This window comes from Hirundo rustica, chromosome 13 (genome assembly GCF_015227805.2).
Source record: "Hirundo rustica isolate bHirRus1 chromosome 13, bHirRus1.pri.v3, whole genome shotgun sequence".
In the NCBI taxonomy this organism is placed as follows: domain Eukaryota; kingdom Metazoa; phylum Chordata; class Aves; order Passeriformes; family Hirundinidae; genus Hirundo; species Hirundo rustica.
Window position 1 is genome coordinate 11,617,369 of NC_053462.1, and position 21,719 is coordinate 11,639,087.

The 21,719-nt window shown below is 38.8% G+C and overlaps 1 protein-coding gene across 1 annotated transcript; it reads left to right on the plus strand.

The window, feature by feature from the left end:
• The first annotated feature begins 239 nt into the window (after nucleotides 1–239).
• TMC3 (transmembrane channel like 3) lies at nucleotides 240–21,269 on the plus strand. The gene is made up of 22 exons (XM_040077664.2): nucleotides 240–413; nucleotides 1,695–1,838; nucleotides 3,142–3,217; nucleotides 5,742–5,823; nucleotides 6,203–6,309; nucleotides 7,220–7,318; nucleotides 7,402–7,544; nucleotides 9,012–9,159; nucleotides 10,427–10,470; nucleotides 10,627–10,774; nucleotides 11,539–11,648; nucleotides 11,784–11,862; nucleotides 12,360–12,593; nucleotides 14,169–14,297; nucleotides 14,983–15,050; nucleotides 15,242–15,370; nucleotides 16,202–16,312; nucleotides 16,680–16,805; nucleotides 18,224–18,302; nucleotides 18,500–18,542; nucleotides 19,117–19,414; nucleotides 20,149–21,269. The coding sequence occupies exons 1-22, from the start codon at nucleotides 304–306 to the stop codon at nucleotides 20,987–20,989; spliced, it is 3,348 nt and encodes a 1,115-aa protein (XP_039933598.1). The 5' UTR covers nucleotides 240–303; the 3' UTR covers nucleotides 20,990–21,269.
• Nucleotides 21,270–21,719: the final 450 nt, after the last annotated feature.

Genomic DNA, 21,719 nt, shown 5'->3' on the forward strand with positions numbered 1-21,719 from the left:
CCTCAGCCACAACAAGAGAAATTCAGCTGTGAATTTAGGGTTGTAGCTGGGCCGCCTTTGAACTCTGCTTCCCACCTCCATCTGGGCTCTGGGGCAGTGGCGTGGCTGCCGTGTGCTGCGGCTTTAAGGCACTGCCAGGCAGCGGTGGTTTCTCCAGGCTGTGGAGCACCAGGCAATGATCCCCTGCTCCACAGAGCTCGCAGCACTCGCTGCTCTCTGCTTAATAACATTTGGCTGCTGCTGAGACGCCTGAGCAGCGAGCTCCAAGCTGCCTCCCAGCACGGCAGAGTCCCACCTGCCACCATGGCAGCAGCGCCCGGCTCCCCGGCGCCCAGGGCTGCCAAGTCCTGCAAGAAGCAGCGCACCGTGAAGCGGCAAACCGGCATCTACACCTACCAGGAGCCACCCCACAGGTAAGGGATCTCCCCTCTGCTTTATCTAGCACAGCAGTGGGATCTTGTCTTTTCACTTTTGTGCAGACAGAGCGTGTGTCAGACCGGAGAAGCTAGTCTGTTTTGGCTAACAGTGTGGGAGCATGGAAATGAGAATAAGGAAAATCCTTCTCTGTATTTTAAGATGTGTTTCAAACCTCCGTGGTTTTTCTTTTATTTTGTCAAAGTCACATTTCATACTGAAACATAAACGCTGTACATAAAGCAAAGTAACTCCAAAGAGTTCAGGGTACAGCATGGTAAGAAGTCTCTTATTCTTTTCCTGCGTAATTATAAATTTCCCTTGAAAGTCCCCTGAGACTGAAGGGGCAGGACTGCAGACCAATGGATTAGTGGTCTGATGAAGTATGTCCCCCAAATATTATTCCATGGCATTGTTTAGGTTATGATTTATTTCTATGTGATTAAAAGGCTGCCTTTTCAGATAAACTGCAGAGAACTTTCCCAACAAGTACATAGTAATACAATTGGGAACTTCCTGGCTGGTGGTTGCTGCAGTACTTCAGATCCCTTCGTCATTCAGGGAGAAATGGTCACCACAGGTTTTTAGACCTAAGCCTAAGAATGAATATTGCTGCTGTTCCATAGACCAACAGGGAATTGCAAGAGCTGCAGCTTAGCAAACGTGGTGACAACATCAGAAAAGATGATTTAATAATCATCCACAGAAATCTACATCAAAGCACATGAATCTTTTCACAGGGACAAGTAATTCTTGGTATGTGGGGTCCCACACCCCTGTATCCCTCAGCAGTGAATAGGATTAAACAGTGACCATGGCTGAATCACCTGCTTCCCTCATTCTAACAACAAAATATTTTACCATTATTGAAATAAAGGTAATAGGTATGAGTAATAAATGAATGTTATCTGCTCTTTCTAGAAATGTTTAGACAGCACCATGTTCCAGAAAAATATACAGAGAATCTTGCTAGCATGATGTACAAAGTGCATGCCTGGAAATGCTTGGAGAAGAAAGACTGAGATTCATGGTCAGGAGTGGGGATAATTTATGACTGAACAGCAAGTGGTGGGGAGGGAAAGAGTTATGTCCTGGAGATGGAGAAACCATCCAAATTGTGAATCAACTTTAAAACAACTAGGTCATGTGAGTTCCCTAGCTCCCTGTTCTTGCAATGCTCTAATAGGTTGGATCCTGTGCAAATCAACGCCTCGCTAGGAATCCAAACGGGAATAACTTGTCTCCTTTTTCCTCTCGTGGGGTGTGTGCTGGGCTGCCAGCAACTCGGATGATGACGCTGGTGAAGAGAAGGGTGAGAGCCATGACCCAGAGCAGATCTTTCAGAACATCCAGTACCAGAAGGAGATTATGTCCAACATCCGCTGCCGGCCGTGGCCGATGAGGCAGAAGCTGAAGGCGCTCAGGTAAAGGTGCCTGCACAGAGGTTTTCAGGCTCGCTGACTGTGACAGCACTTCCAGCCTTTTCAGCGTAAGATGGAAGGGTTTGAGCACAGGAATGATTTAGAGCTGCTAGGAAAGTGTTCCACGAGGATGCTCTGGGGAGATCTGAGGGCTGGCTGAAGGCAGCAGACTCTGGGTGGACAGTCTGTAAGTGAAATTGTCTCTGGTGCATGCCTATGGCTCCCTTTGGAGAGTCACAGCAGAAAGAGAGCAAGAAATCATGCTTTGGCTATTAACTACTAAAAGAGACTGTCAGCTATTCAGTGGTCTAAAGGAAAGCTGTTGGTAATGCTTCTTAAGATATTTTTAAGTTAAATTGTTTCACAGTGTCCCAAAAAGGAGAACCAGTCTGCCTTTTTAAGGTAATTATATGGCATGAGAGCAGAAGCTGGTCACATCTTCAGGCAACATACTGTAAACACAGTAAATAATGGACACTTGTAAGTTTAAAAAGTATGGTCAGTGCAGTAAAAACATGTTTCACAGTTTAGGATTTCAGTTATTATAAATCCAGATTTCCAATGAAAGAGCATGTGATTTACTCTCTGGGACACCTGTCTAAACTGTGTCAGGTCTTTCACCTGATGATCTGTGTGATGCTTGGGGTTTTTTGCCCTTTTCATCTGCCATTTCCTCTCAAGACCATGCATGGTGCTCAGATGGCAATGCAGCCATGAGGAATTCCTACACTACCGAGCCCTTATGTAATCTGGGAAGCAAAGAGAGGTTTTTCTCTCTTGTGCAGAGTCTGTGTCTTCCTGCTTTCCCGTTCCTTTTGATCAGATCTTGGTGGTCCCAATCCACCTTCTGCTGAGGACAAAGACTGTGTATGACCAGATGAATATGCACCTCTTTGCATCTCGCAAGACAGCTACTGCATACCTGCAGAAGAGGTGTCAGTATCCACAGAAGATTACCAGACTGTAAAGGGGATCTTGCTATTTTACTCATTTGGCTTCTACCATTTTAAAAGAAAGACTTTGAAACAAAAGGACAGAAAAATAAATAAGAGGGACAGAAAACTCTCCCTGCAGTCAAACACTTGAATGCTGAGTTGTCTCAGAAAAAAGTCTGAGTGGTTTTAAAGTATCAGTAAAAAGCTCAATAGTCAGAGACATAAAGCATTGCCGGGCTTAGGGGCTGATGGTGGGACAGCCCAGGGCTGTATTTCAGAGCATTTGACCCCTTTGGTAGTTGTGCTTGTGCAGAACAAGAGATGTGAGCAATGGGAGCAGTGTAGAGACTGAACCTCCCCCTCTTGTGCAGGCAGGCGAAGGAGATCGTGCTGAAGTACGAAGGGAGGCTCACGAGAACGAGAGGTTACCAGGCTGCTGGGGCAGAGGTACGGCTGCTTTGTCCTAAATCTCTCAAATTTCTTGTTCCCACCAATAACATTTGCAGCTCTGATTCAGAGAAGTGTGTGTTTGCTATGCACTCCTGATGCTTCAGCTCAGGATTGCAGAGGGAGAAAAAAGCAGTTAAAAGCTTCTTTATATTTTTTTTCCATCTTTTCTTTTTTTGTTTTTACTGTAATTTTAGTAATTACATTTTTGCAGACTAATCTCATGTGTTGAGTGATGAATATCCTTTATTAATACAGTATAAGCTTTCTTTTCAGACAGTCTCCAAGTATTGATGCCTGTTAGAGGGGGTGATGTGAATGGGACAGCAACAAACATGATGCAGTGTTCTCTGAAGAGCAATTTCAACAAACTGGGGCCACAGTTCAATAGCTTAGTATGAAAAATGTGTCTAGTTTTTAGTTTAGAAGACAATTGTACAATAGCTTATATTAAATACATTATTAAAGAAGGGGTTTTGCTTGCATAATACTCAGAGAATTTGAATCGAATCTTAGCAAATCTATATACACCACTGAAAATACACACTGGCCTGAGTTTCTGGAAATTCATAATATGCAGGAAATTGTATTTAATAACCAACCAAGAGAAGACTTCTTTAGTCATCTAAGCAGTCAAGAATATTTTTGTCATCATAGCAAGTAGACTTTTAATTACTAATTTATGTTCATTCAAAAAGGCAGGGTTAGGCCAATAGACCATGCATTTTATTCATGTGATCAAGTGAAGAGCTGCACACGTTTCTGGTGCCCTGAGATGCTGGCCCAAAGAAGCAACGTACTCTTTCCAAGTTCTCCTTGTTCCGTCTTTCTGTGTGTGGTAAATGCAGTGGAAGTAAAAATGTTGCTAAAATAAGCACTATTATTTGCCTTTGATATAAGAAGAACTAGGATTTTAACTAGAAAGAGAAGTGCTAAATCAGAATGTCAGTAAATCAAAGACTGCTCAGTGCTTGTTCATATAATTCTTCCTATACAAAACCAAAAGCTTTTATCTTAGAGTTCACAGTGAGTAAAAGTTTGTGCCTAGTCTAATTGCCTCTATTGTATTTGCTTGAAGACATTCAGCACAGGGATGTAATTCAGCAGTTAATTAGTACCAGTCATTATGTGTAGGGGATCTGTATTCTTTCATCCTAGCACAAATTAGGGGCTATAGCCTTTACCAGTGGGCTAAATTCAGCAACAGCAAAAGAATGAGCTGCCTTTTTTTGGTGGTTTTTTGTTTTTGGAAGAGATATTTTTTTCCCCACATATTTTTTTAGAAAACAGCACGGTGACCAAGGAAACAAAAACTGTAGCACAGCAAAACAAGCACTGCATCATCAAAATTAAGACATGTTTGACATGTGCTAAGAACAAAATGCAGCTACTAGTTGTATAAGTGTTTACGTAAGCTTTTTAAATTTTCAAAATATATAGTGTTCATGATTGGATAATCCACTTATGGTATTACTTATGAAAATTGAAGTTAAAATACATTTTTATTATCTCGACACTGAAAGCAATTTTCTTTTTTCAATTCAATTATTTTACACTTTTTACAATTTCTTTGTGGTTGTTTTTTGGGGGTTTTTTCCTAATTAAATCCAGATGCCCATACTGTGGGTTCTAAGAGTATAAATTATCCATTCAGATATGTAGTAGGGAAGAAAAGAGATGATAGCTATCAAATGATAATTTTAGTAAATTTTACTTCACTGTGGGCACATTGGTATTCTTTATAAATCTGTAGCACAGCTGGCACAAGGTGCTTGGGACCTTTCTCAGCCCTGTGAACCCTGTTTTCAACAGAAAGTTGCAATCCCAGCAATTCCCATGTAGTTCCCAGCATCTACAATTTCTTCAATTAAAGTACTTCCCATTCATGTAATTAAATGCCCATATCATCTTAAATATTAATTAATTTTGGCCAAAGAGACTGATAATATTTTCAGTAATTAAAAGGTTATTTACTCCTCTTTAATTTTAGGAGATGAAATTGCATGATAGAATATTGACACTGTTATTAAAAATGCCAAAAGTATAGGTGGGATTTTAATAGCTGTACTAAAAATACTTTATAATGCCTGGAATACATTTCTTTTTTTCCTGTCAATACTGTAAAGTTATAGCTCTAACTCAAAAACTGCTCTCACTTTTGCACAGGTGGATTTTACTTTTTCTCCCACAAGTGTACAGTGTGTTCAGGAAGGTCCTTTGACCATGCAAAAATGGAGGTTGAATAAAATACAAAATATAACAGCAGGATTTCTGCAGGTGTTGGCTGCAGTACATTGAACGGAGAATACAGCAGTAACATTTGCTGCTGTTGAATAAAAAAGCTTACTTTTCCTCTAATAGAATTTTCTCTGAGGCATTATCCTCCTAATAAGACCTTAGTTATCAATGTTTGTAACAATTCTTGTGATAAAAGATAAGACATGAGCAAAATGCTCAGCACTTCATTTTTAATTTTTTTTTTCCCATGTGAAGAAGTATCATATTTCTCTGCTTTTTTTCTCAGCTTTGGAGAAAGTTTATTCGCCTTGCATATAATTTTGTGGTAATCTTTATTCCTTGGGAAATGAGAATAAAGAAAATTGAGAGTAAGTATAAAGATTTCATGGTATTAGTAAAACACTTGCTAAAGTACTGAGTCTTATGATGTATTTGTTTAATGTACTGAATGAAATAATATTTTGGAGGGAATTATATGCAGCAGTGAATTCTTTATTTAAAACTTTGCTTTTTAATCTTTTCCTGGTGCCTCAGAAACTGCACAGTTCTCACTGATGGTCTTAGTTGGGGAGTAACTTGAAAATTCAGTTTTCTCCCTTTGGGATTCTGAAAATGAAAAAATTCTCTACTTTACTGAATAAGAGAGGTTTTCCTTTTTGGCCTGTTATTCTAACACTTCATGGATAAATGATACAAGCTTTTATAGACTGTTCAGGTCTGGTAAGCGGTTTATTTTTGTGGTTTAAGGTCATTTTGGGTCTGGAGTTGCCTCTTACTTCATCTTCCTGAGATGGCTGTTTGGAATCAATATTGTCCTTACCATAATGACAGGAGCATTTGTAGTCCTACCAGAGGTAATAAGACACTTAATATTTACAGAGAAACGCTTACTGTTGCACTTTCCTTTCTCAATGGAACAAATACCACACTTAAAGTCATGCATCAGTTTGAAATGTACACTGTAAAATTAATTATTTAAAATAAGTACCCCTATTGAGAGGTTTTTCTCTGCCAAAGGGTAACGGATTTTTTTCTGTTAGTGTTAAAGATGGTATTTTGTCAACGTGGTACTAATGCTTTTAGGGAATATGTTTTTATCTGATTACTAAAATAAAGAACCCATTCTTAAAAGACGTAGCGGGTGTTGAGTACATCCAAGCCCTATTAGTGTCATTTACAGGGAGAAAAACGGAGCATCCCTCTCCAGACTCTGAATTATTGTCCATTAGAAAGCATTTCCTACAAGTTCTGAACGGCCACAACTTTGTTTAGTTCTTGCACATGAGTAAGGCAATTTGTTAACTTTGTTAAATTATTCATAAACATTATTTTACATCACCTACTCTGTGCTTTAATAATTTTATTGGAAAACATGAGAATACCTGATTTTATTCTCACTGAATGAAATAAAAAATACCACTTGAACAAATAAAAACTAAACCAGAAATAAAAAGGTATTCATGTTCACTTTTTAATTTTTAAGGAAAAGTAAATTTAATCCTGAACTATCATTTTGAGATCAACCACTGCCCCATTTAATTTAAAAATGTTCATATTGAAAGCACAGTTTTAAAGCTGGGGCAGTGCTGACCCAGTACCTGCTGCCCTGGGAGTACCACCCCTGTGGGCAGCTCTTGCTGGGTTCCACTGTGCAGCCCTGGCTCAGATGGGCTTGTGCAGCTCCTGAGACCTTCTCTCTCTTTCCCATCCTCTGAGACCTCCTCTCTTTTCCGCGTCTCCTGAGACCTCCTCTCTCTCCCGCAGCTCCTGGCCGGAGCCCCATTCGGCAGCACGGTCAGCAAGACCATTCCCAAGGAGCACATTGCATCTGCTCAAGACCTGGACACCATCTGGTCACTGGGGGCAAGACTCAAACCACTCCTTATTTTATTGTTCTGTTGTAATTGTTGGTTACTGCTCGTACTGATGGGCTCTGGTCTTTGCAGGGCTACCTCCAGTACTCTGTTCTGTTTTATGGCTATTATGGTCGTGACAGGAAGATTGGGAAAGCTGGATACAGGCTGCCACTTGCCTACTTCCTTGTTGGAATGGCTGTGTTTGCTTACAGCTTCATCATTCTTCTAAAAAAGTAAGAATGCCCGCTTACTGCTGTTCATAAACTTGTGTGTTCAGGCAATCAGCAGTGGTATTTTTACTCCACTTCCTCTGTATTTATTCTTTGTAGTTCTATTAACATGCTCACCTCTGCTAGTCTGATGGAGACAGACTGAGTTCAACTCTAGACTGCCCTTTATCTTGTGATAATTTCCACTCTCTCTTCCATTTCCCAGCCTATAAAAGAAGGGCAGCACAGATCATCTGTGTGCTTTGTCTTTGTGCAGTTTAAGGCCTGACACCCGTGGAAGTCCTTTCCCCTCCTTTCTGTTACAAATATTACCATAACAGAAATTTATATTTGAAGTGGAATGCTTTCAGCATTATAAATATTCCCCTCTATTGAAATACAAATATAGAACTACCATCCTAGGTGTAATATCATTTGCATTGCTTTAGTGGATATGTGGCATCCCACTGGAATGTGAGCATAATTTCTTTGCTGTGGAAGGGCCAGGAGTAAGTAGGAGTTACTTAGCAGAGAGAGCAAGACTGCCTGTGCTGACCATAAATCCAGGGATGTACAACGCTTGGAGAAGGGGCAAGGTCACTCTATCCTCTCGTGATTTGCTTTCTCTTCCCTTCTGGATACCTATTTATCTGGCACAGTGCAGTCCAGGGACGTTTTCAGTGCTGTCTGTAATAACTCTCAGAGGTCAAACCTTCCCTTTTCATTTATTTTTAATCTACCTGCTGGGTTGTGCCAAGGGTCACTGGTACATTTCACACCAATCCACACATCTGCAATTTCTAGATATGATCAGCTCTTCTCCTTCTGATTTAGCTCAGTGATTCTTTGCTTAGCTGTGTACAGCTCCCCTTTAAAGCTGTCCTTTCAGATGCCCTTTCTCTCATAAGCTATTAATCTTCATTTCATTTCCTATGTTTTGCAATATTCTGCCGCCTTGCTCACCTGACATGAGTAGGAGGGGTTTTCTTTCTTTTTCCCAAGGTGTGTAAAATGGAACAGGGTTTCTATTTGACAATGACATATATATTTTCAGGATTAAAACCATACAGCAAACAAACAGATCTTGTGCACAATCACTAGTTATGCTAAACTAGATTTAATTCCAGTAACAGTGATCTTAGTGATGATAAATTCCAGCTGAATCCTACTTAGAAGTTGTAAAACTGAACTAGGTATAAGCTCATAGTTCTAGCAAGATTTATTTGCTTTATTTGTCAGTTATAAAGACTGTAAATATTGAGATGCCCTTCCACAGTGAGTCATTTCTCTCTAGATGTAAAGTTCATGAGCTGCACCTCACCCTGTTTTATGTTCTTCCGAAAGCTGCCAAGAGTGATACTAATTTCTGCAAACCTTTGGTAGCTCTAAATGTATAAACAGCTGAAAACCATGAACCAAAGCAGTGAATTCCTTTATTACCATCTTCACATACCAGAAGCAGTTAAATACCTGTTATTTTTTTTTTTACAGAATGGCAAAGAACTCAAGAATGAGTTTAGCAAGTGCCTCTGATGAAAATTACACTTTCTGCTGGAGACTGTTCTGTGCTTGGGACTATTTAATAGGAAACCCTGAGGCGGCAGAGAGCAAAGCTGCTGCCATAGTCAACAGCATCAGGGTGAGCAACTGACCTTTGAATAATTTCAAGTTGATTTACTTGTTAATCTGTAAACCACGTAGGTTTCTCCTCTCATCCCCTTGCACTTCCTATTGGTTTCTCGTATTTATTTACAGATCTATTTGCCTAGGGAAGGGCCAGTATCACATCAGTGTGGTATTACAGGCACATCATATTCGCTGACCTGGAAAGGGGACCTTGTGTCCTTCCTCAGGAGAGTTTTATTTAATGCACCTGTATGTGTGACAAGAAGTTAGATAACTAGAAACAAATCTGCTAGTGATGAAATTTCATTGAGTGTTGAAATAAAATTTGTGTTAATAATTGATTTGGCAGGAAAATAAACAAATTTATAGAAGGTAAAATTGTTTATATGCAAAGTAAGTGCTTTTATGCCTCAGGGAAGCCATGTACAACAGCTCATATTTTACAAGATGCTTTTTTACATGATAATAAGTTTTATATCTCTCTCTTTGGTTTATAACTTCCTGCACACAATTTATAGTTTTTTTCTTCTTTATTTTATCAGCTATTAATCAAGCTCCCCAGGGAAATGGCCATGGCATCAAGCCTGTTGGAGTATCTGGATGATGCTTTTAGTCAAATGGCTTAGTTTTAAGTATTCCTCTGAGCATCAGGAAGTTGGATTCAATGGTCTTTATGGGTCCTTTTCAACTTGAGATATTCTACAATTCTATGGTTTATTTCATCTCTCCATAACAAATGGAGGGACATCTTACAGGCCTCTCAATATCAGAAGACTGTTAAAAATACAGATGTTTTGCATCTAGAATTAAAGAGTATATGTGGTTTTATCAGAAGTAATTTATTTCCCAAATTTGGTGTATTATCATTGTCAAAACAAAAATTCCTTCAAATTGTGCAAAGGATAACTTAATAAGCTATGATATTTAGTTTTTTCAATGACTGAGGATGACTTTTGACAGTACTGTATTATATGAGTGACACCCAGATTGTAAAGGCACATCCTGCCAAACCATCTGGAAGTGTGACCCTTTTGTTGTATCTCAAACGTGCATGGCTGAAAGTGCCTGAGTGTCTGATTACCGTGCATTTGTTTCTCTGAAATCTCCATCACTTTTTAATATCACATACGAGTGCTACAAATCAATGAGGACAGTGGTACTTATCTGCTTCCACCTCCAGGATGTGATTTTTTTTATTAGTATACTTTAATTTCTGTGAAAGATATGTGCATTATTTTTGCTGTACATTATTAAAATGGTAATGCTGTGTTTCTTTCAAGGAAGCTATATTGGAAGAGCAGGAAAAGAAGAAAAGCAAAAACTTGTATGTATTTAAGATAAGAGATACTTTTCAAAGCACTGTTGCAATGCAGATATCAGTGCTAATCTGCTTGTCTTCTGCTTCTAAACCCTGTTCAAAATGACTCCTGGTGTCATAAGACAACCTGCTGCATTGGTTGTATCTTTCTTTTTTTCCTAGGGCAGTGACCATAAGCTTAAGAATTATTGCAAACATCCTGGTGCTTCTCTCCCTTGCGGGAAGTATTTACATCATCTACTTTGTCGTGGATCGATCCCAAAGGTTAGAGCGCACCAAAAAGGAATTGACTCTTTGGGAAAAAAATGAGGTACACTGTCTTTATGCCACCTCTGTGTTAGAAGCAGGATTGCTGTCTGGGAGTTTTCTGTAGCAATATTAGGCACAGAGGTGAAAGGAGCAAGAGATGAGACTGGAGAAAGGAGGAATTAGTGGGCAGATCTGGATCTGCCTTGGTGAACTTGCTCCCTCAGCTCTCCAGCCAGGTGTTAATGCAGCTGGACTGGACAGAGGGGGGTGCAGGTGCTCATTTCACAGACACTGCAGTTCTAGCAGGTCCCTATTTTGTGAGCACAAACCTTAATCTCTCCTGTCACTTATAAATCTACTTTTTCACCCAGGACTGAGCTGAGGAAACACTGGGCAAATGGAAAGGAATTGACTTTGATAACAGCGATTGATCCGGTATCAGGGGATACTGAATGTTCTGTGACTATTTCCAGTCAGAGGAATGAGTGAGAGTAGGAGGTGAACAGGAATGAAGAAGCCACACCCCCATTTCAGAGGAAGATCCTAGTGTCATATTTCCTACATGTCAACTTTTAATTTCAATTAATAAAGTAGAACTTTGAAGCTACAATATCAAGAGTAAATATCCCAAGTGGTATTCCAGACCTATAATTTTTGATCATAACTACTGTTATTACTAATGTCAATAATAACTTTTTAAAGCATCCCCTCCAAGAAAAGCAATTGCTAAAACATATGCCTCAGCAGTATTTCAATCAGCCCTCAAGATTCCACAAAAGTCCTTCATCAAACTCTACAAAAATGCTGCATGTTTCTGTTCCGTAGGTCAGCGTAGTTGTGTCGCTGATCACAATGATCGCACCCTCTGCTTTTGAACTTGTGGCAGCTCTGGAGATGTATCATCCAAGGACCACTCTTCGCTTCCAGCTTGCCAGGTATGGGCATTATTCAGTGTAAAAAAAATACGTGGAGAGATGTGTCCTGGTTCATGTTTTAGTACAGCCAAACCAGAAAACATATAAGAAGTCAAAGGTTACCACTGCTGGTAACCCGTATTTTATTATTTTCAGGGTTCTTGTCCTATACTTGGGAAACCTCTACAGTTTAATCATTGCTCTCCTGGATAAAGTGGACAGTATGAGTGTCACTGTAAGTTCAGCTTGATGTTTTCTGATGTGTAAAGCTAGTAGACTTCATAGGCAGAATTCTATTTATTGTGAAATATACAAAGTCAGATGAAAATTTGTTTGAAATTGATTAAAATATTATGGCTTGATAGGATTGTAAAGTTTAGATAGTAATGTTTATTTACAACTATTTATAGGGTCTTTTTAATTAGTCTTTAAGGATAACTGGATCCATATGATTGCTGATGTAACAAGATAAATTTCTGTGCATTGCTGAACTATTAAAACAAACAAAAAACCTCATGACTGCAGGTCAAATATTTCTACCTACTGAAATTAGCTTGAACTCCTGCCCTTTGGTGTTCCATTTGACTCTGTCTATTGACAGCTGTTCAACAGTTGCCTAACTGCTCCTTGGAAATACATGAAGATATGTCTGTGTGTGCATGCTGTAGAAGGTGCAAACATCTGCTCCTATGTACAGTTAAAAAGTACCTTTTGGGGCATTTATTATTTCAGGACTCTGATGTGAACAACAATGCAAGTAATTCTACCACCTCCTTAGCAACCAACACCCTTTCCAAGGACGATAATTTAACCATTCCTAATGTACACATTAAGAGAAATGGCTTTGTCACATCGGAAGAGCATCACACACAAGGCCTGACCGTCTCAGACTCACTGGTCAACCAAACAATTTCCTTTAACACCCAGAACCCACAGGATCAGTGCTGGGAGACATATGTTGGCCAAGTACGTAATTGTTTTATTGTCACCAGCTTACTCTACTTAATTCACATTTAACAAAAATTTAAAATCATGTTGTGCTCTGTTTAATTTAAAACCTTTTCTTTGTATAGATTCCAGAATTTAGCTAAGGATGATGTAGGAAGAGCAAAGACTGTACAAAGTGCTATGGCCATGGATACAAGCTTTAGGGTTTGTTCAATAACTACAGTATGTTTAGTGCTGCTCAAATGGGTTTTTGTCAGGCTTTGGTCTCTGTCTTCAGCTCTGCACAGGCAGATCTGTACAGATCTATGATATGGATCGTATTTTAACAGGGTGCATCCTTCTAACCCCTACAGAGAAACAACACTATAAAGACATATAGGGAGCAACATGCACTCTGTGCAGATTCAGATTGCTGCCTCAAGAGATGGAGATGCAGGCCTGAAAGAAGCATGAGATTGTGCTCTTGGTCATTTGTACGATATCAGAAGTCTCTATTCTTTCTGTCTCAATAAATCTCTAGACAATCAAATGCTCTTCACTTTTTCAGAGAGAGAGAACAACAACACAAAGTTTCAAAATCCCATCAGTTTGTAGAAATGGGGACAGTTGGACAGCAGTGTCATGTTCCCACATTTGGGGTGCAGAAAATCTGCAGATTTAATACGATGCCTTTTGCTTCCCTACGTGTTAAGGCTACATTAGTTGTGACTTCCATTATTTGTCTAGAGGGAAATTTTAACCACAAAAATGGAGAAGGTATCGCTGATCCATCTGACACTGTGGTCTCTGACAGTGTCACACTGATGTCTAGGCCACTGGATTAAGAACCATGTGCTTCTGATTTTCTGAGCTTCTTGTTCCAGAATAAGGGATATTAAAGGTCTTTGAACATCAGGAGGAAAAGACCCCTCCGAGGTTTATTAGCCTGACTTCCATTCTTGTATCTCTCTTTAGCACAATATCATGGAAAACAGAGGGTTTGAATATTTGCTTTTTTCCCCAGAATGGCCTAGAGATGTATAGAACTGCATTTTTTTCTATTTTAATTGTGTATTTTTAAAGCTCAATTAAATACAAGTTAACTGCATTTTTTGTAAGCACTAAACAATTTTTTTTTTTTTTAATATAGCTTGATGGTCCTATGCCATTGGGTTGTGGGTTTGTCTGATAATAAGATTTTTCTCATTGTGAAACACTTTGCAAATATGTATTACAAGAGTTATCTTAATAAAATAATGGGTGCAATAGAAAAAAAACCCAACCCATTTCAATTTAGCTAGATACATTTTTAGAACATTGAAAAGAAAGTCATTAAAAATAAAGTTTGATACCATCAGGACTAGAATTTTACTGCTGCAAGCAATAAAAGGCACCCTGGAAGCTTGATTATATTTATTCTCTTTAACAGAATGAAAACAAGTAAGGAAAAAGTCAAACAAGAAAATTTTAAAAGGAAATTATTTATATAGTCAATTTGTATTTTATCAGAATACTAAGCTTGAGCCAAAAATACATGTACAAATGCAAAAGAGCCATATGCAGTCCATTTGCTTTCAGAATGACTCAGTATGTGTGAAAAAATGTGTATTTCAGGAGATGCTCAAGCTTTCAATTATCGACATGATTTTCACAGTCGCAAGCATTCTGCTAATTGATTTTTTCCGTGGACTGTGTGTCCGATATTTGAGTGATTGCTGGTGCTGGGATCTAGAAAGCAAGTTTGTAAGTAGAATCCTTATTTTATCAAGCTAAGATGTTGAAGATGGGTAGGCTCCTTCCCTCAGTACTAAATGTCCTTAAAGTCTTTCCACAGGATGAATAATTTCTCGGTAGCATACATCTGTAGAGGCACACTGAGTTTAAATTGGAGGGTACAGGGTAAATGTTGAGATTAATGTTTTTCTCAAGCCTACTCACATAGCTGTGGTGCAAAAATTTTTGGTTTACACAAGATCATAAAGCAGTTCCCACAGTCTAAGGTGACACAGATGTGTTCCCCACATCCTCTTTTCTGCAGCTGTAACACCTTTACCTAACCTAGATAGTGGTCCAAGAAACAGTAACCAACAGCAAGCAGCTCTTTAAGAAAATTACTTAATTTTCTTAATTGGGTAATACTTGCTTAGCAAGAAGCTAACCAAGAAGCAAGAAGCTGGTGGCATGAAAGGCTGCAGACTGTTCTTTGTCCTTAAAGAGGTGAAGTAAACTAGAGAGGAATAAATTAATTTAATCAATGGCTGCAGAGAAGGTTTTGCTTTGTTCCCACTGACTGCCAGCAGTTGGGATTTGATCTGGATGTTTCAGGCTATGTACTGTCTGCAAACTGATTCAGTCAAATGCGTAGAATAAATGGTCTGAAAACAAGATTAAGACAAAGGTATTCACCATATACTGTGTTTTTTTGTAGCCAGAATATGGAGAATTCAAAATTGCAGAGAATGTATTGCATTTGGTCTACAACCAAGGAATGATCTGGTATGCAGTCCTTACGTGTTTTTTCTTGTCCTTTGCTGGCTGATTGCTAGGTCAATCTGATGATTTAAATGAAACCTATTAAAGTAAGATATTGACAGCCTGGTGTGGGGTTTGGGTTTTTTTAGTCTATTCTATTGCTATCAAAATGACTTCTCACAACACTCAGCACTGACATGATATGATTTTTCCAGGATGGGAGCTTTCTTTTCACCTTGCTTACCAGCATTCAATGTACTCAAGCTGATCGGCCTCATGTACCTGAGGAGCTGGGCTGTGCTGACATGCAATGTACCACATCAGCAGGTTTTCAGAGCATCTCGGTGAGTCAAAATGAGAACAAAAGATAAGGAAAAAATCAGATGCAGGCAATGGAAATATCTTTCATCAATATGAAGAAAATAACAGGAGATTTTAGCTCTAAAAGTTGGCAATCAAATTTCACACCGACTCCTGATAGCAAAGGTCTGAGGAAAAAATACATAGTTATTGAGAAACTGGAGGGCTTGTGAAGTGGGGTAGTTGAAGATGTGCAAGAACTAAAAAACATGTCAGGTAATATTCCTAAATAGTTATTTTGGCCTAAAATAAATGCTTTATTTCCATACAAGTCTGACAGTGCATAATTACCTATGTGTTAACTGTTGTAAGTCCTATTTCTTGATGTCTCTCTCTTTAAAAGCTTTGCAATATCTGCTTTTTGTCTGTTGCATTGCACAACGGATTTCCTAATTTTTCTTCTATCATGATGAATATCTTAATAGTTTATTCAAAATTGAAATAATTTTGGACATCTTTAATTCTTAATCATCAGTTATTTCTAACATTTTTTTTTTTAGATAAATTGACTTCTGCTGCTGTTCTTTTTCTCCCCAACACAACTTGGCAGTAAGGGCAGCCTTTGTCAAAGGGTTCAGTAACCAGTTCTCTGGCTGCAGCAGTGGTATCTGGAAAGCAGTACAAATAGAATTTTGATCATTAAGAGTCTGATTAAACCAGCTCTGTTCAGACTTTCTAATTATAGAAGAATGATTTTAATCTCTCAGACATGTTGATCTTGAACTGGATAGGTAGATTCAGACTTGCACCTTTTTTGTTGCCTCTGGTTTTCCCTCTGATTAGTATAATCTGAAACATGTTACACCTTCTTGCAGATCCAATAATTTCTACTTGGCCATGTTGCTGTTTATGTTGTTCTTGTGCATGTTACCAACAATTTTTGCTATTGCCCGATATAAGCCATCCTTAAGCTGTGGCCCCTTCAGGTAACGTATAATGGATTTTATTTCCCCCTCTTAAAACAAACTTACCATGTTTCATAATACACAAATTACAGATGTAAATTCAAAACAAGCTGATAGAACAATGTTTTTCTGCTACCAATATTTTACAGTTTAAGGTTTAATCAGATGAATAGGTCAAAGTTATGAGTTGATTTGCTTTATATACATAATTTCATTAGTTTATATTTACATAAAGTGCCACTGAGCAATCTCCCAAACATCACGGTCTTGTGTCTCCATTCAAGAACCCTCCAAGCTTGTTTTTCATTCAGTGCAACACTGCTTAACAAATATACTCAGGATTTCTTACAACTTAATTTTACCTTTTTTCCTCCCACATCTCCTATAGCGGTCAAGAAAAAATATATGATATTGTTTCTGAAACGATTCAAAATGATTTTCCCACATGGTTCAACACAGTGATTACTTACATCAGCAGTCCTGTGGTTGTCCTCCCCGCACTACTACTGTTATTGTAAGTACTTTGATTTTCGTAGGCAGGTTAAATTGATTGTATTAATACTGGCCTTATCTCTGGAGAGTCAAATGTAGATACTGAGGAACAAACTGCACTGTTGTAGTTTTATTAGAAATAACTGAAAAAAACAATTCCAACACCTCACTGAATGTGTGGTATAAGGACCAGATAAGAATGAAAGTATGTTAAAAAGACTGTCAAAAGGAATTTCTCATTGTGGGATACTTTGTTGGAGCAAGTTCACTGTGTTGTGTCAAGGCTCGCAGTGCTGATGGTTCCAGGAAGCTTAAGAACCTTCTACCCTCTAAAGAGTTCCTCAGAAATAAATTTTCCATGTCTTCATGGTCATTAGTTCAGTTTATGACAGTGAACAGGGCTCAATCTGTCATTTAAAAAAGCTGTTCAGTCATGTTGATTTATGACAAGATAAATCAATTATGAAGTTGTGCTCTTAAGTGTTAATGTAATATAACTTGCTCCAGACTCTCCAGTGGAAGTCTTTTCTTACTTGGGTTATAAATAATTGTTCACAGTTGGGAAATAATATTGATTTTGAGCTGGTTGAAATTCACTTTGCTTCTCTGAAAAGTTCTACTTTGTTTTGTTTGTAGCTTTGTACCCTTTTTTTCCTGTGTAAACTGTAGACAAAGGTAGACTTTGTCCCACTGGTGGCTTTTCAAATCAGAAAGACCAAAGCAACATTTCCTACTTGTAACTTTTTTCCTCTAAGGTCCCAGCCATGTAATATTTACAAATTTAAGTATTCCTGTTGACTGCTTCAAACTGATGGCTAAGCACATATGTAATTGTTTGTGGTATGAAGTCTAGCTATAAGACTGTCTGAAAGCCAGTGCAATCCATTATGTCAGGCCATAATCTGCCATGATCTAATCTCATCTTTGCCAGGGTAAACAAGGTGTTATTTCAGCCAGCCAATAAAATTACACTGGTGTGGTTGTGCAAACTCAGATGTAACTCTGATGTCCCTATTCTGCAACCTAGGACAGGAAAAAAACCCAAAAAATATCTGTCAAAATGATTTCTCCAGAATTAAAAAAAAAAAAAAAAAAAAAAAAAAAAAAAAGTAATAACAATAAAAAAACCTTAACAAACAAAACAAAACTAACTGGAAATGCTTCCCAGGTTGCACACACAATGAAAAGACCTGAAAAAACCACCCCCCAAAAAAACAAACCCAAAACCAGGTTAAATTTGAAATTCTGTTACATCTGTTTTCAGTGTCATTTCTTTCTTTCATCTATATTTGCTTCAAAGAAGGCTGTAATCCATTATTACAGTATAAGGAAATGCTACACAGCAGCAGCTGAATTTGCACATCATTTTGACCTACAAACCCTCAAAAAGAAACTGTCAAGAATGTCTGAAGTCATTCATATCACCCCTTTTACTTCTAGCATGCTAATCTACTACCTACAAAGTATTGCAAGATCATTAAAATTCACCAACAATCAACTGAGAATGAAGATACAAACAGTAAGTATGGTGAAAAGAACTTTTGCATGTAATTTGGGGAGTCTTCAATAAAGTATGAGCCTAATTAAATCTCTAAAGTCACTTCTAGTGTTTCACAACGTAAAACAAATCCTCTGTTTTTCATCCTTACACAGCAGGGGATTTACTCTCTAATCCATAACAATTTACAGATTCTCATTCTTCTGAATGTATTTTAGGAAAGAACTGAAGATAAGAAAAAGGTAGTTCAGATGGCAGTAGGTAAGTTGGTGACCTTTAGAAATGCCACTATTAATAAAGCATTTGGACCTAAACCCATTTTGATTTCTCATATATATAGGGAAGTACAACTACATTTTTAAAACCGTAGTTCCTGTAGAATCCTCCTTTTAGATGGTTTCTGAGCTAAGTTTGACTCAATCTTGGCAACACTGAAAGACACTGTGCGTAGTTTAAACCTGAGTTCACTTGGAATCTTTGGAGTGGGTATTTGCCTACTTTTATCACCAACATGGAAGAACCTGGGATGCATTTTTGATGATTCAAATCATCTCAGATTTTGCATGCAGTTCTGGTAGGCAAAAGAAAAATTTGCTTGCCCATTTTGGAATCCTACAGTTCAACATTCAGTGTTTTTTCTGTGTCTCCAGTACTCCATCTGCTATGTACTGTAGAGTGAAATCTACCTCTTTGTCACCAAGTCTCCCAATGTGACACAAGTTTCTCTTTTTTGAATGCAGACAGAGGGTTCTATTGGCCTTGGATCCCTAACTAAAGGGGGAATTTGAGCCACTGAATTTACACAGCAATTTCTATAATCATTTCTGTTTTCTAGCCAGAATCCAAAATCTGGATGCTAATGACAAAAGACCAGAGCAAGAAACTGATATTATCAGCCAGGAGTCCTCCGTTCGGTCCTCAACACCCCGAAAGAATGGCAGTGTCTTGAACTTTGAATCTCCTGTGAGCAAAGGCACCAGAATACAAACCATTTCCCAGTCTGTGCCCCAAGCTGTTCCATCAACTGATGCTGTGAGACCTGCCAATGCAACTCCCACAACTTCAACCTCTTTAACACCAGCTCCCTCTGCGTCAAGTGTACAGAAACCAAGGAATGATCATATCACAAACAGGTAAGACTGCTTTGATTTTGAAATGGTATTTCTTCCAGCAGCTCCATGCCATACCTGTTTATTTACAAAAGAGCTGTGCATTCAGACTGTCTGGAGCTGTAAGACAGCTGTAAGAGGAATTTTTTAAAAGCAGATTCATCCACAGGTATTACTGAAGTAACTGGTGACACCACATCCTTAACTCTCCCTTAACAGAGATGGGATTATAGACCCTTTGAAATTATGTAGCTGATGGAGTTTACATACAGCTCAAGCAAAGGTAAATACTGGACTTGCCCTCAGGCACATAACTAAAATAGTTTGGGCAGGATACCATCTCCATGAACAAAACAAATACAGAGTGAAGAAACTCTCTGCAGAATGCCTGTGCAGCTTTAGTTGTAAAACAATCAGTCTGGCATATCAGTAGATGGATGCTTTAAGCTGTCTGTTGGGGTTTTTTTTCAAGTGGATAAAGAACAATTCTCAGAACAATAAGAAAACAGAAGGGGAATATAACTTGAGAACAATTGTGTCACCTTTTCTTAGAGAAGAACAAATATATATCCTTATTTCTAGGGTATGTTTCTCAAAATGATTCTAAAAACTTGGAACAGTGGAGATATGATATTCTCCACTGTTTCAACCTAGTCTTTGACTACCAGAGTAGTGAATTCTTTTATATGTTTCAATTCCATTAATTGATAAGTGTGTATATCAATATTTGCTCTCTTCTTCTTTCTTCTTTCCTAAAGATACCCAAGCGTTGTTCATAGGAGCACGAGTGAGCTGTGCAAAACAAAGCCCTACACACCAGTCACTTTCAAAAAGCGCACTGAAGACGTTCACTCTGACCCTCTCTTCAGAAAAGCCATTCGGCAGGTAAATTCAGATGGCCTTGGGGCAGGGGCTCCTGTGTTTTTGGGATGTAGACCATATGCTACCAGGTATTTTCTGGTTAATGAAAACGAGTCCCGCAAAAAATCGCTCCGTTCTACCTCCCGACTCCAAAGGCATTTCAGAAAGGAGGAATCAGGAGACATTATTGAGTTGTATCCACGCCACGTCAGAAGATATGTGGTTCGAACACCACACCAGATGTATTCCCCTCATCCCAGTGAAGATGAGGAGGATGAAGAAGAACTTGAAAGAGAATTCATGAACAGATCCCATCGCCCTCGCTCACTGTCTGACCTTCGCCCAGCACCACGCTTTTACATTGGGGATCGCACTGATGGCCACATTCTAATGGGCAAAGATCTAGCCAGAGTGCATTACAAATCCTGGGATGAGGGTTTTGAGCTGGACCTGGACAGGCCTCCATATGCTTACAAGAAAGTACACCTGAACTATCCTGAGCCACATGTGAAACCAAAATCAAAGCAAAAGCTGGAGCAATCTCTAACAGAATCTGATTCCATTTCCATTGCATCCAGCAGTGATCCACAGAACAGCAGCAATGACCAGTACATCCAGGTCATTCATACCAAGGACAAGTATCCAAAAGCTGGGGCAAAACTTGCCAAAAAGAAATCTAAAACCAGTGTTGATCTAAGTATGTCTGAGCCTAGTGAACTGGTGTGCTCAAATGTCTGAGAAAGTGCCCCAACCTTGTATTTTGAGCCAGTGTATGTGCAGTTGTACTTTACTTGCTGTTTGAGGTCTATCAGAGTAACTGGGATGTAGTTTTTGTAAGAATCGTGTATGCAGCCACTCGAGGTGTGAAAAGCCTTGTGTTTTACTCTTTATGGTACCTTGCTTTGATATCACAATTGATGTCGCAAATTTTAGAAAAGAAAGTTATTCCAATTTATTCCTTAATGTTATGCCCTCAAAACCCAAGATCTCTGCCTCCTGGAAAATCAAAAGCTGTGTACTTGGGGCACTTCAATTAAACCAGTACAAAAATACATCAGATGAGGGTCTTTTTATCTGCTACAGCCAGAGCTGAAGATTCTTCCTCAATAAATTCAGCAGGGAATCCGCTTCCTGCAAACGGTGTTGCTACTCAAGAGCAGATCTTTGTGTGCCTCGTTTGAATGTGCTGTGGCCCAAACAAATTAGGAAAAACGGTTAACTAGAGAGAATTGTGAGTTTCTTTAGCGTGTATCACGTGGGCAGGGGAGTTACTTGACAACGTGAGTCAGATTTCTAGATTAAATCCTAGTCCTCTGTTAATTTTCTGGTGGGCATCGGACCAGCCTGGTAAGATTCTCCGTGGTAAACTTTCCATCCGTGGCCTTTAAAAGACTCATTTCATTACTCGCAGTTTCTAAATTCTATCCCGTTTTTCACACACCACTGCAATTTCGCACTTCCTTTAGAT

Excerpts from the sequence above, each read along its gene's own strand:
- TMC3 (XM_040077664.2), top strand. The coding sequence starts at position 304 with ATGGCAGCAGCGCCCGGCTCCCCGGCGCCCAGGGCTGCCAAGTCCTGC. Across the intron at positions 414-1,694 it reads TACCAGGAGCCACCCCACAG|CAACTCGGATGATGACGCTG; the intron begins GTAAGGGATCTC and ends CTGGGCTGCCAG. Across the intron at positions 11,649-11,783 it reads CTTCGCTTCCAGCTTGCCAG|GGTTCTTGTCCTATACTTGG; the intron begins GTATGGGCATTA and ends TATTATTTTCAG.